The sequence below is a fragment of the Octopus sinensis genome, linkage group LG13 (genome assembly GCF_006345805.1).
Source record: "Octopus sinensis linkage group LG13, ASM634580v1, whole genome shotgun sequence".
NCBI lineage: Eukaryota > Metazoa > Mollusca > Cephalopoda > Octopoda > Octopodidae > Octopus > Octopus sinensis.
The window spans coordinates 67,307,774-67,323,390 of record NC_043009.1 but is presented as its reverse complement, the minus strand read 5'-3'; the positions used below and the strand labels follow the sequence as shown (position 1 = coordinate 67,323,390).

The 15,617-nt window shown below is 38.7% G+C and overlaps 1 protein-coding gene across 1 annotated transcript in view; it reads right to left on the bottom strand.

The window, feature by feature from the left end:
- The window catches only part of LOC115218404 (rho guanine nucleotide exchange factor 17), a 204,025-nt gene that overhangs the window by 2,810 nt on the left and 185,598 nt on the right, over nucleotides 1-15,617 (bottom strand). Inside the window, exons 13-20 of the mRNA XM_029788195.2 lie at nucleotides 14,093-14,166; nucleotides 12,343-12,545; nucleotides 10,283-10,497; nucleotides 9,012-9,138; nucleotides 7,432-7,518; nucleotides 5,475-5,542; nucleotides 3,927-4,075; nucleotides 1,156-1,330 (exon numbers count right to left, since the gene is read on the bottom strand). Coding sequence (XP_029644055.1) covers nucleotides 1,156-1,330; nucleotides 3,927-4,075; nucleotides 5,475-5,542; nucleotides 7,432-7,518; nucleotides 9,012-9,138; nucleotides 10,283-10,497; nucleotides 12,343-12,545; nucleotides 14,093-14,166 — 1,098 coding nt within the window. The remainder of the gene's footprint in view (nucleotides 1-1,155; nucleotides 1,331-3,926; nucleotides 4,076-5,474; nucleotides 5,543-7,431; nucleotides 7,519-9,011; nucleotides 9,139-10,282; nucleotides 10,498-12,342; nucleotides 12,546-14,092; nucleotides 14,167-15,617) is intronic.

The window sequence follows — 15,617 nt, the reverse complement described above, 5'->3', positions numbered from 1 at the left end:
CAGCAGTGGTGATCTCATTGATTTATCAATCTTACTGGTATAGCCTCAATTAACATTGCAATAAAACTGAAGAGATGACAGGTTTTCATCAGTGAGGTGATTGGGTGCAGATGTTTGGATGCTGGAAATTTGGTACAACTGGTTGGACATTCAACCGGTTTCCGCAGCATTATGCTTTCACACACACACACAAATATACACATATATATATATATATAGAGAGAGAGAGAGAGGCAGAAAGAGACATTACACATGGCATGGTTGGATGGTAGTCTGGGGAGGGGGTTGCACCAGGCTCCAATTTGATTGCACAAGATTTCTATGGCTGGATTCACTTCCTAATGCCAACCACTCTGAGAGTGTAGTGGGTGCTTTTTACATGCCACCGGCACAGGGGCCAGGGGAGGCTGGAAAACGGCCTGATCAGTTGGTGCTTTTTACGTGTCACCAACACAGAGAATGTTACTCAATATTTAAAAATTTCCCTCGTTCCAGAGCCCATGGACTTATTTAATGTGATGAGTTTCATACGATTATGAAACAACAGCAACAACATTAATGATGATGTTGTCATCAACATCATTGTCGGGGCTGCTGCTACTGTGGCTGCGGCTGCTGTTCAGCGCTCCAGTTCAACCTTGATCAAGCAGATTGATGGCAATCAAAATCGTTTTAGCATTGATCATCCTATCTTTTATTTAAACAAAATGTGTTTTTAGGTGCATGGTTCAGTGGTTAGAGTGTCAAGCTTATGATCATGAGGTTGTGTTCTTGAGTAAGACACTTTATTTAGAGGGGAACTTTCTGGGTACAATCCCATGGTCATTCATGACCGAAGGGGTTCTTCTTATGTATCTAAGACTACAGTTCCCAATGTGTATTTTAATGCCTTCTTAAAGACAGCAGAGTGTCACTGGATTGAATATTTGACTGCTATTTCTAGTTGATTGAGCTACTGATCGGAACCTTTCTTGTTGAATCACCCCAAGGCTGTAATCGCAGGCTGTTTTGGGCCTTGAACTTCTGAAACCTAACTGGAGGTCACTTAATTAACCACCCAACAGCAACAACAACAAACAATGACCACAACCAGCTGGAGCAAACTCTGTCAGCAAAGTTTGTAAAGAGCAGAAAAGATGAGAGTGAATGACTTACGTTGTAGTTTGTGTGTGACAGCAGCAGTGACATTGATTTCATGAAGAAACTCATAGGTGGTTGCATGGTAGAGGTTTACTTTGGCACTTTGTTGAGGAGCAACCCACACTCCTTGGCCTGAGGAGACAATACACTGGACACAGCGTGACGGGTCAGGGTTCACATTGAACTGATGCTGGAAGAGAAAAAGCAGAAATGGAAAACACACAATAAATACACAAATTTCTTAGAAGACATAATTCCAAGATAATGGAAAAAAAAATTAAAGTGATAGCATGTTGTCAACTTAACGTGACAGTCCCATGAAAGGGAAGAATGCTACTGTTATTTAACCCTAGGAAATACCGTTTCCTGTTGGAATGACAAAAAAACTGAAGCATAAATTTCTCAGAGTTGTCATGCCAACTGAATCGATATTAGTATATTATATTATATTACTGGTTGTTTCATGGATTTGGTAGATGGAAACTGGATGAAGCCTGACATATATGTGAGTGGGTGTATAGTGGTGCATATTTTTGTCTTGACATTACATGATAATTACAGGTGAGAGTCACTGGGCAAACAAGCAATGCCATTTCTTTCCAATATTCTATGAGAACATGTCTGGGTGTGAGGAAATATTAAGTTGCCTGGAAACAGGTGAGGAATGGTGACAGGAAAGGCACCTGACTTCAGACAGTCTGCCACGATAAACTCTGTCAGCCCTTTGCAAGAATGGACATCAATAATAACAATGTGTAACAAAATTATTATTATTATTATTTTTTTGCTTTTGTTAGTGTTATTTCCTATTTGCTTCTATCTAGACATCGAGGGAAATGGTTACTTTTCCCTTCAAACTTTACTTTTATGACCTGGACATCAATGTTTTGAAACTGACCTTTTTCCCCCATTACATTTCTAACAGATTCAGCGCTGAGTTGCTGAAGCAGAAATATCATTATAGTAAATATCCTGCTCAACACCATAGATTTACTTGTCAGTTGTTTGACCTTAACTGCTTTAGCATGTATGGTAGTTGCTAACATGTGCATCTCTGATCAGGTGCAGGAGTAGTCGGGGAGCATCATAGCCATGTGTTGAAAGAGATTCTTTGGGGTTTGAATAAATATCATAACAGAAGCAAAGTTTGAAGGAAATATTACTCAATTATCGTAATTTCCAGTGGGTAAGCAAACAGGAAATAACAGTTGCTTCCCAAGGACAAAAATCATGTTACACAGTGTTGTAGTAATAATAATAATAATAATAATAATAATAACAACAACAACAGAGGTTGGTGGTGGTGTCTCTTTCCTTCTTCAAATGATTGTTACTTGTGAGAACTTTGATTGCTTTTTCTAGTATTAGGTGGTCAAGAAAGTTCTTGCGAAATTTTTAATTTTGGTTTTAAATGATGTATTTTCAAATTAATTCTCATTAAATTACTTTGACTTTATCTATCATTTTAAAGCCCGTTTTTCGCTCTATTTAATCGTGTTACTCTTTTTCTTTTTGAATGATTAGGCCATTTTTTCCGGAACATTAAATACATGGACAAAAAGCAAATTCACACAATTTTCTTATTCCAGTTCAAGCTAGGCTGAAAAGCTGCTGAAACAGCTCACGATATCAATGATGCGTTTGGCCCAGGAACCACTAATGAACGTACAGCACAATGGTGGTTCAAGAAATTTTGTAGCGGTGACGAGAGTCTTGAAGATGATAAGCGTAGTGGTTGGCCATCGGATGTTGATAACGATCAACTAAGAGCCTTAGTGGAAGCCAATCCACACACAACTGTTCGAGAGCTTGCTTCTGAATTAGACGTAACGTAGACGACAATTTCCAACCACTTGAAAGAGATTGGAAAAACAAAAATACTTTGAGAAATGGGTGCCGCACGAATTGAACGACAAAAAAAAACACCGCCATTTTGAAGTGTCGTCCTCCCTTCTTTTACGCAACAAGAACGAACCCGTTTCTCGACCGGATTGTGACTTGCGATGAAAAGTGGATTCTTTACGACAACCGGCGATGCTCAGCTCAGAGGTTGGACGCTGACGGATCTCCACGGCACTTCCCGAAACCAAAGTTGCACCAAAAGAAGGTCATGGTGACTGTTTGGTGATCTGCAGCCCGTCTCATCCATCGCACCTTTTTGGATCCAAACGAAACCATTACAGCAGAGAAGTACTGTCAGCAATTGGATGAAATGCATAAGAAACTGCGACAACAAAAGCTAGCATTGGTCAATAGAAAAGGACCAATTCTTCTCCATGACAACGCTAAAACACACGTCACACAACTGACCCTGCAGAAGTTGTACGAATTGGGCTACGAAACTCTGCTTCATCCACCATACTCACCAGATCTCTTGCCTACCGACTACCACTTTTTCAAGCATCTCGACAACTTCCTGTGTGAGAAATGCTTAAAAAACCAAGACGATGCCAAACACACCTTTAACGACTTCATCGTCACCAGAACGCAGGATTCTTACGCTACTGGCATAAATAAACTTGTTTCGCGTTGGCAAAAGTGAATTGATTCTGATAGTGTTTACTTCGATTAATAAAGTTTGGTTTGAGCCGAGATATCTGCATCTGAATTTAAAGGTTAAGAACCGCAAGAACTTTCTTGACAACCTAATAGCTTGAGCAATTGTATGGAGGGTTCCCTCATGGACTTTGTAACCCGTGGAATCATCTGCAGTTCTTGACCAGCTGATCTGACATTTGATACATAATAAGTGACTAAAGCATAATGAGTAACACAAAATTACTCACCTCGATCTTCAAGGTCAGAGGGTTGACGATACAAATGCTGTTTTGAGAACCACACCACAACTTGCCAGCAACAGCATGCATTTTATTAATTGGCGATGTCACTGATCCGAGAGTCCTTGTGTATGGGTGTTCAGTGTCCCATTGGCCATCTGGAAAGAATAAAAAAAAAAGGCTAAAAAACTTGCCAGAATCAATTTCTTACCTTTTTGTCTTTTACTTGTTTGTCATTAAACAGCAGCCATGTTGGGGAAACATGTTGGAGGGTTTCAGTCGAATTGACCCCAGGAGTTATTTTATTAAGATTGGTACTTACTCTGTTTACATCCCTGTAACTTAGCAGTTCAACAATAGATACCAACAAGCCAACTATTGGTGAAGTGGTTGGGATGGGGGTGGAAAAACACAGACACACAAACAGCAGACTTCCACACAATTTCCGTCTGTGAAACCTACTCAGTTCCTGTAGGCTTTGAGATCATCATCAACGTTTAATGTCCATTTTCCATGCTGGCATGGGTTGGATAGTTCGACTGGGGTCTGGGAAACCAGGAGGCTGCACCAGACTCCAGTCTGATCTGGCAGTGTCTCTACAGCTGGATGCCCTTCCTAACGCCAACCACTCCAAGAATGTAGTGGGTGCTTTTTACGTGCCACCGGCACAGGGGCCAGCGGAGCTACCATCAACCACGATCGGATGGTGCTTTTTACATGCTACTGGCATGGGGGTCACAATTACAATTTCCATTTGATTTGATGTTGATGTACTTGACTCAGTAGGTCTCCTCAAGCACGGCATGTCACCCTACAATCCAGGGTACTTTTGAGTGGGCTGGTTATGCGACACTGGTGTAGGTTACAGCTGTGAACTCACTTTATTTGCTGGGTCTTTTCAGTCACAGCATACCTCTAGAGGTCTTGGTCTTTGTCATTGCCTCTGTGAGGCCCAACATTCAAAGGTCATGCTTCACCACCTCAACCCATGTCTTCCTGGGTTTCCCTCTACCCCGGATTCCTTCCACTGTTTCGGAGTGGCACTTCTCCATGCAGCTATCCTTGTCCATCCACAGTACATGACCATTCCAACACAAACGTCTCTCTTGCACACCACATCTGATGCTTCTTGTGTCTAACATTTCTCTCAGGGCGCTTACACTCTGGTATTTGAAAAAAGTACATCCAGAAAGATGGAAAGAAAAACTGATCCAGATAGGATTTAAAAAAGCAACAACAAATACTACAAGGTACTTTGTATGATGCACTTATGATGATGATAATCCTTTCTAGTAAAGGTGCAAGGCTGGAAATTTGGTGCGGGGGGTACATTTAGTCAATTACATCAACGTCAGTGCTTGACTGGTACTCTATTCTACTGATTCTGAAAGGATGAAAAGCAAAGTCAACCTTTGTGGAGTTTGAATTCAGAAAGTAAAGACAGACCAAATGCCAATAATAATAATAATAATAATGATAATAATGGTTTCAAATTTTGGCACAAGGCCAGTATTTTCTCCAAAGACAACTGATCGAGTATGATGGAAGAGAACTTACCAATATCACGTCTGTAGACTATCAGGTCTCCATTGGCCAAAGATACAAACACTTTGTTGTCAAGGTAACTGGAAAGATAACAAACATGGAATTGTATTAAACATACATGCAATATAATTTAGGTGTTTATACATACACTTGCGTCAGAAATTAATTAGCACTTCTCAAATTTCTACATTAAATAGGTTAAATCAATTAACCTATGAGCTGTTCAAAACGTCTTACGCGATGAGAAAACTTAGTATGGTGTGATTTCGGTCCTTGCGAGGCGCTACCTATATCTATTAAACAAAGGAAGATTTGTCTGCATCCGCACTCCAAGTTGTTGCACTGCTATGTCAACATCATAAGGCTGTAGACTCTCAAACTGCTCTGCAAACAAAGTTACGTCATCGTTCTGCGCAACGGTGAACTCGCAACAAAGCAATAGTTCGAGATATGGCCACTAGGTGACAGCACATATCTTGAGTGAAGAGCAAATCAAGGGTGCTAATTAATTTCTGACGGTAGTGTACATCATCTACACACACACACATACACGCATGTGCATGTGTGCATATGTGTGAATATCATTTGTATATGTTCTTATTAACACTACCGAGTAATAGGTAATATATTAATTATTATTACTGTCATCATCGTTAGCATACATTTTCCTCGTGCCTGCATGATATTGGACATGTCTACCACAGACCTTCATCACATGATACACCTAACGAAGAAGAAACTACGATGCTTTGTCATTATGTACAGCTGGATGCTCTTCCTGTCTCTCAGTCACTCTGCAACATCAACTGGCCTGCATTATATCTTGTCCTGTTATCACCAAAGAGAGTTGTGTGCCAGGACAAGAACGGCCTTTCTACCCTGCATCCATGCTAGTGGAGCGCTAAGAGTACCATACGAACGTGATCGTTGCCAGAGCAACAAGCTGGCCTCCGTGCCAGTGGCATGTAAAAAGCACCATTCGAGTGTGATCGTTACATGCATTGTGCTGGTGGCACAGGAAAAAACATTCGAGCAAGGTCGTTGCCAGTGCCACTAGACTGGCTCCTGTGCAGGTGGCAGATAAAAAGTACCATTTGAGCATGGTCGTTGCCAGAAGCACCTGACTGGCCCCCATGCCAGTGGCACATAAAAGCACCCAGTACACTCTCGGAGTGGTTGGCATTAGGAAGGGCATCCAGCTGTAGAGACTCTGCCAGATCAGACTAGAGTCTGGTGCAGCCATCTGGTTCGCCAGCCTTCAGTCAAATTGTTCAACCCATGCTAGCATGGAAGGCGAACGTTAAACAATGATGATGATCAGTTTTTATTTATAATTACAACTGAGAGAGAGAGAGAGGTAGACAGGGAAAGAGAGAGACAGAGTGAAAAGCCACCAAAGAGAAAGCCTCGTGTGGTCATTTCCTGCTTTGATTGCAGTTTATCTATTTTCTTAATCTTTCCTCTTCTCATTCCATTCTTTATATTCCTGCTGTAGCTTGCAGAGTCCACATTAGTAACATCACAGAATTAATACTGAGGATGACACCGAGGAAATTCTTCCACTGCACCCCCTCCCCCCAAAAAAACACACAAACTACATAGTTTATAACAAACTAGCAGTATCGCCCGGCGTTGCTCGGGTTTGTAAGGGAAATAACTATATAAGCATTTTTAGAGAGTTACTTCCCTTATATAATAGCAAAAAACATGCATTAAAAATGGGAAAAAATGATGGTAAATTTTTTTTTTAAATCGTAGACTCATCGTAGACGCGCGCTAATACCCAGAAGGGCTTGATATGAATCACGACTATAAGATACCCGCTTTTGGTTAAACTGCACTGCAAAATGTGGGAGTAGTTAGGAATCTAAATCGTAGGAGACAGACACACAACTTCACTTTTATATATAAAGATTATCTTAGCGTATCAAATTAAGCAGCTTTTATGAATTAGTTGAGCCATACTTACATTATACAATACACAGGCGCTACATGTTGGATCTTCAACTTGTTTTTGGTTGTTTTGATGTTATCAGTGCACAGAAAGATGTGAATGCTGTAGAAGACGAGAGAAAGAAACGGTTGATGGTTTATATTAATGAATAATTTAACAGAAATCATCACAACATTACTGAAGTTTTCATACAAACTCACCTCCTGAGATCACCTCTGGGGTCCATTGATACAAAATTCCTGTTGTAAGGTGGTCTAAATCAAAATCTTCCCTTGAAATTCTATGTTCATTTATGTCCCAAATACCAAATTAATTAATGACCAGGTTATTTTACTAAATTCATTTTTTTTTTTTAAATTTCATTGAAACAAACTCAATGTTTTTAAACAGAAATATGGTAATAAAGGGGTTAATGTAGACAATGTTTTAAGTGATGATGATGATAATAATAAAGGTAAAAATCAAATCGAAATCAACTCAGCACCAACAGCCAATGAAGTAGAAGAATTTTGAGGAAGAAGTGAATGGGCAGTGAAGGAATCATCACAGACAAGATTAAAAGTGGAAAAAAGAATGAAGGGCATTCACATGGTTGCCCAACTGGCAAGAAATAGCAGTCAACTTTTCTTCTAATCACATCCTACTATCTTAAAAAAGAAAAAAGAAAGACAGAAAGAAAGAAAAGAAAGGAATGGTACATTGCACAATGTAGTCCTTGATATACTAAGTCATCTTTAAAAACAATCATCACTTGATCGGGTTTGTTTAGATGTCAATTTTGCATTGGCTGGTAACCTCCATAGTCACTGAGTGTCTAAACTTTAGATGTAATAGACTTCAGGAACACAGTGGAATTGGTCAGGGGCCTCACAGATGTTCCTCTGTCCAACTTCATGTGGACATTAGCATTGATCATTGGATGATTCTATTCCTGAGACTGCATATCAACCATAAGGATTCCCACAGTTTCACTTGTAACACAAAGTTGGACGACTGTCAAGTGCTATGACTTGCCAAAGGGCAGCCCATCTGGTCCAGGACAAATTCACTCCTGACCCCTATATCTAGAGGCTGCTCCCCATCCAACACTCATCATAAAGGGGCCTGCTTTTGATAGGAATTGCCCCAGGAGTCCCACTAACTATTTCTTGTTTTATTGATCTTAACAGAATAAATAACAAACTCAAATGTTATTATCAAACGCTGTATATAGAAGGGGTGAAGGCACGAGGCCGAGTGGTTAGGGTATCACACTTATGATTGCTAGATTAAGGGTTCGATTCCTGGACTGGGCAATGCATTGTGTTCTTGAGTAGAACGCTTCATTTCACATAGTTCCATTCCACAAAGCTGTAAATGGTAACCCTGTGATGGAATAGCTTGCCAATCGGTGGGAATGTTGGCCTGCTCACCATGTCAGTGGGGTGGCATCATTCGAAAGCTAAAACAATGCAAAGCAGATTGTGATTAGCGGTGTTTAACAACATCTGATAGTCTGGCTGAAACTGTGATAGGACTGTGTACTATCATTCAATCTGACATGCAAAATATAAAATATACCATAAAAACTTAGGTTTAAGGAATGAAATCTTTACCATCCGTCTTCTGTGCCCAACCACATGGTACTCTTTAATGCATCGTGCATCCATCGCCCGGAGATATTCTGTTCTTGGATATTGCTTGTTGATGATGATGTTGTGGAAATACTCAAGCTTTCAACATCTTTGGAAATAAACAAATAAATACAAATAATTCCTTATAATCTGTTAGGATTAGGATTAAAGTAAATAACAAGGAGTGGGTGGTCACACAAACTAAACATCTTCATTGAGAACAAAAATATATAATTAACAAAAATATATAATTAACATGTTGTCAACAACATTCTTATGTTGTTGACAACATGTTAATTATATATTTATAAACTTTTGAGAAAACATGAAATAATTCTTTTTTGGAACAATGGATCTCAAAGCAGTATTTGCAGTATTACACATTTAATGCGAGGAGTATTGATATAGAACTGTAAACGTGTGCTTCAAGATCCACTATTCCAAAAAGAACAATACAATTAACATAATTCAGAAAATAATTTGGAGGAGGAGGAGGAGTATGAAGAACAAAGAAATCATCCCAGACAAGATTAATAGTTAAAAGTAGACGAATGAAGGAGCATTCACATGGCTGCTCAGTTGGCAAGAAGTAGCAGTCAACACTACTTTAAATCACACCTGTCTTAAAAAAGCAAAAGGAATGGCACATGGCACAACGTGGTCCTTGCATGAAAATGCTATAGTTTAGATAATGTATTGATAAACTAACTATCAATTTGTAATATTAATAATATACAATGTTAATAAGCTAACTAGAAATAAACGTGAATAAAAGGCAGCGAGCTGGCAGAAATATTAGCACGCCGGACGAAATGCGTAGTGGTATTTCGTCTGCTGCTACGTTCTGAGTTCAAATTCTGCTGAGGTCGACTGCCTTTCATCCTTTCAAGGTTGATAAATTAAGTACCAGTTACGCACTGGAGTCGATGTAATCGACTTAATACCTTTGTCTGTCCTTGTTTGTCCCCTCTATGTTTAGCCCCTTGTGGGCAATAAAGAAATAAGAAATAAATGTGATAGGTGAAGGTGTTACTCCAGCTTGCCAATAAACGAAAATAACATCAACCATCGACTTGGGTTTGTGTTCCTAATTGCATATTTATTTCTAATCAACAAGCAAAACCCATTTATATATTTGACCCACAAACAAATGAATTGGAGCAATGGATTCTGAGCTTGGACTTGTTGAACCAAGGTTGGCCTGGGCTTAAGCAACAACAATTTATCCCGATGGTTTCAATCAAAGAACTTACCTTCAACACACAGTTTCTCAGTTGTCTCCATGTGGTGTGGAATTGAATAAACATCGTCATCACTCGACTCTGACTCACTGGGTGACCCAGCATCTTCTCCGATGCTCTCCATGCAAGTGTCCACTGATTCGATGTTAATTCGAGGCCTGTCAATGCTGGTCATGTTGTTACTGGAACTGTCTGCGTTACGATTCCGTCGGTTCTTCATGCTGCTTCTGGTAACAGATTTTGAAATATTTCAATTGGATATTCAAATATTTTCTTTTTTACAATTCAAAATTCTTTTTCATGACAGAAAAATATATATATATATATAATATATATATATATAAACAGAAAACAGAAATTTTCAAGAATTTTATAAGTCCTTGCATGAAAATGCTATAGTTTAGATAGTGTTTACACATTTAATGCAAGGAGTGTTGATATAGAACTGTAAACATGTGTGCTTCAAGATCCACTATTCCAAAAAGAATACAATTAACATAATTCAGAAAATAATTTGGAGGAGGAGGAGAAGTATGAAGAACAAAGAAATCATCACAGAAAAGATTAATAGATGCTGATGCATGGCCACAGCAAAATGGATGACCCACATTCATCATGATTATAATTCTTACATCTATTTCTGCCCGTCCAGTGCATGGCTTGGACATATCTTCTCCAATGCGATGTCCAATCACTTGTCTCAGTCCTTTGTCATTTCCAGTTCAGCCCCTGGAAATTAACCTTCACCAATTCTTCCCAAGTCTTACACTTTTGTAGTTTCCTTTCATTTGGATCACTTGGCACTTCCCTTACCAAACTCTCATCTCCCATATGAATCCTCTGCCCATACCTATACCAATCTTCTTTCTGGAACATTCCATCCGATTCCTCTTATACTCAATTTCTCTCTCAGTTCATTTCTGTTTCATTCTTCATGCACATTACACATCTAGTAGAGCATGTTCCTCCCATTTTTGCCTAGTTTTCACAAATCTTCAGCATTCAAGGCCCATATCTTGATCCCATGCAGAATCACACTTCATATACAAACATCATACAATCTGCCCTTCACCTGAAAAGAGAATCTCTTTGTAACCAATTGAAGTAAAAAACTCCCCAGCACACTCTCCATTGCTAAGGAGTTCACCTACAAAACAGAAGCTGTCCACTACTTACAGGGAGCCTTATGGGTATTTAAAGGGTCAGAGGAATTGCAAGCTTAAGTACTCATGACCTTCAGATGACCTCTGAGGTCAAAGGTGGATGGGCAGTGACTATGACCATCATATGTTATAGGGACAGAGGAGGTGGATGAGGCAGCGCCCTTGACCTTCAAATGACCTCTGAGGCCAAAGGAGGTGCAAGGGGCAGTACTCATGCCATTCAGAGAATCTTTGAAATATGTTTTGGGGGTGGAGGGCAGTGACCTCAGACATCAATGAAATTAAATTACAATTAAATTTAAAGCATTTTTTTCAGCACTCATTATCCATTCACCATTATACATCCATACAGTCACACCCCTTGTATCTTGGAGGTATGACCTGACACCTCATCCCCATCATCATTGTCTTTTCTTTTCCAGCTGAGGTAGCCATGTATCTCCCCTTCAGCAACACCTTTGATCCTCTCCCTCTACCATACTCTTGCCTCTCAACATCTGGCACAGGCCTTCTCCCTAAATACTTCATCCCCCTCAATCAAGGGGCTTTTGCCTTGTGAGTTACTTGGCAACCTCTCTAATGTTGGTCATACAGAAAAGCAGACAGTACATTCTGTAAAGTGGGTCATGTTAGGAAGGGCTCTCCTAGTTATAAAAACCATGCTAAAACAGAAATTGTGGCACTACAGTCCTCTGACCTGCTGGATCCTATCAAAGCATTCAGATGGAAAATGGACAGTAAATGATGATGACCAATGATAGAAAAAAGCAAAACACAAGGAGTGGTTGAGAAGGGGCTTCCAGAAGAACGGTGTCCTAGGGAGAGGCAAGGGTGTTGCAACAACACCGAGAAGCCAAAAAAAAAAACCCCACAAAAAAGGCCAAATGCATAAACATAAAAGAAACTTACCGTCGCCCACCCGAATAGGCAGGTACAGCACATATACAAAGGATTCTGGCATTACACCCAGGTACAGGTGTGTTCAATGTTACGATCGGCTCCGGTTGGAGGCTCAGGAGGCACATGTGACCTACGTAGCCATCACTGTTGCAAACCCAAACTTCACGATAACCATTAGCATTGACTCCATCGATAGAGGCTGCGCAGGAAAACTGCAAGTTGGGTGGCGGGGGTGAAGAAGGGGAGGAAAAGAAAGGAAGATTCAGTTCATCAAAGGAAGCAAGAAAGAAGAATGGTTAGAATTTAATAAAGGAAGTCAAACGAGAAATAAAACAACATTTTCCCTTGGCTTGGATTGGAATATTAAAAAATGCCGTGAGCTGGTAAATTCAGTTGGTAACAAATGATGGGATCTAATAAAATACTCCTCTGAAAGTAAATGACTCTTCTAACAGCTAAGACTCTTTTAGTGACTCTCTATGACTTCTCTGGTGACTCTCACTAGTGACAACTCTCTTAGCCTGCTCTGATTCTTTCAGAAACTATAACAAATTTAAAAGTTCCCTATGACTCCCCTGGTGACTCTATACTGACCAGCTCTATATATGACCAGCTCTCTATACTGTGACTCGTCTAGCAGTGCTTTATGATTCTTCCTTCTGCTCTCAAAGAAGACAAATAAGCACCAGCTTTATTTTGGCTCCGAGAGAGTCAACTGTACTTCCATCAAAGAAACCTATCACATGTGGGATGGCAGTTTATTATTCTTGTAGTCATCATCATAACCATCATAAATCACTACCATCATCACTATGATTGTCATAGGAACAATCATCACTATGATGATTGTCCTTTTTCCAAATTACTATGATTATCATCATCATTACCATGACGACCATCAATATCACTATCATCATTATCATCCTCATCTTCATCTTCAACCATGATTGTCCTCAATACCATTATCACTGAGGGTATCATCTTTACCATCGTCTCCACAATCATCACCATCACTATGATTGTATTCACCAGCATCATCATCATTACAATCATCACCTAATACCATCATCATTACCATCACAGCAACTGTCATCACCATCAGAACCATCGCACCTATAATTATTTCTATTACTAACCATTACCATGACTGTTTTATCAGCATCATCATCATCACTATCTTCATGGTCATCATTCCTAGCGTCACATCGTCACCTCACTGAAGACTGGCCCTTTGGATTTGCTTGCACCACAATCTTGTCAATGTTTTCATTTCCCTATTGACTAGACCAATGGTTCTCAACCATTTTTTTTTTACCTACAGAACACTTCTGATCCCTATTTTACTCAGGAGGACCCTTATAACCATTTGATGTTTAAAGAAATTCCATTATATTTTTCTGATTAGATATTATTAGGAAGTGTATTAAAAAAATTTGTTAAAATGATATTTTATAAATTATAAAAATATGTCCAGTATATTATTGTACATAAAATTTAACAACAGAATCTTATGTGGACCCCACAAGGATCATATGGACTGGACCTTAGTAGAAAACAACTAGACTAGACCCTTCTCTTGGTTGGTTACACTTTCACTCCTTGTACCCTTCCCTCCAAGATGAAATTAGGAATTGGAGATGGAAAAAGTAAAAATTATTTGTTTTATACGTTAATCTTGCAAGTGGGAGGTGTCAACTGTTCTGAGCAAAGAAGAAGAGATTAAGAGCAGAAAGAGGTTATTAGAGTTTAAGGAACTCACCTGCATTCCAGCCCTAGTTTTGGTGATTTGTAACGGAAGCAAGAACTCTGGTGCTCGCTTATCTGATAGCAAAGCTGCAGAGGAAAGAAATATACAAAAATAATACAATTACAAAATTAATATAAAACATTAAAAAGAAATATTTAAAAAAATCAACAACAAACAAAAATAAAGAACTGCCACAAATACAGATAAATATATATATATATATAAATAGCCCAACAATTGCTGCCTCGGCCAAGGTTAAGATACAGGACTCTTGACATGTTCAACAAAGCGTGACGCCTAAACCAACCAATCAGCTTAAGTAATTGAATGATGCTACACACTGATTGGTCAGAATACAGTTTGCAAAACCTAGCAATCTGGAGCCCACACAGGTGTATTTAAGGCACAGATTTAACCATCTTGCTACAGTAAAAAATTGTGAAGCATGACTGTCACCACTACTACATGAACCTGAAGATTGCAGAATTTAATGCATGAAAGTACTAGTTCAATCAGAATGAACATCTAACGTTCTACTATTTTATTTTATTCTATTATTTTATCTTATATTATATCATTATAAGATTGTAAATAAAACATGAAAACCAGACAAGGTTGGAATTCCTTTTATTAATATATTCTTCTATACACAATCACACACACCCGTATATATATCTATATATATATATATATATAAGTTCAGCAAAATTTAGATTCACATGAATATGGTACTTAAGTTAAAGGCACCAGAATTTTGTATGGTCCGCTGATAGATCTAAATAACAAAGTGAACTCAGTGATAAAAAATCTACAGTGGAGTACATACAACCACCATGTTCTTGATGATGAAATTAACCTCTCTGTCTATATATCTACCCTCTTTGTGATGTTGGCAAATGAAATAAGTATAAGAATGTGCATTGTCCATTTAATTAAAAAAATTCTATATGTGGCTGAAGATTGCTCGACATTTTAAAACTGATGCAATACTTACAGTGTTTAATAAAATGAAGTAGCATGGAACAATTGTACTACACTACCTTGGACATCCTTGTTTCTTATTTTGGATATATATATATATAAATATGCAGGTGTGGTGATGCAAAGAGGTAAGATAGAACTCAAAATATGAGTCTATGTGTATTTTTATTAATATTTAACAAAATGTGTGTGTGAAATATAAAAAGGAATTTTTTTAATATAATTCTTCATGAAGAGTTAGCATCTCTATTATCCTCATCATCATCAACACTATTACCAATAATTACTATGATTGTTCAACCTCATTATCACCATCCTAAGTTACCGTTGGCGTTACCATCCACATCATCATCATCATCGTTATTTACCATTGTCAACATCCTCATCAATCATCAACATCATCACAAGTACCATCATACATTACCACCACCACCGTACATTATCATCATCAATATCACCATCATCACTGACAACATCAGGGAATCTTAATGCAGATGTCCATCCGGCCAAATTCCCTTAAATTACACCCTACTCTCTTATAAAAGAAACGATATGG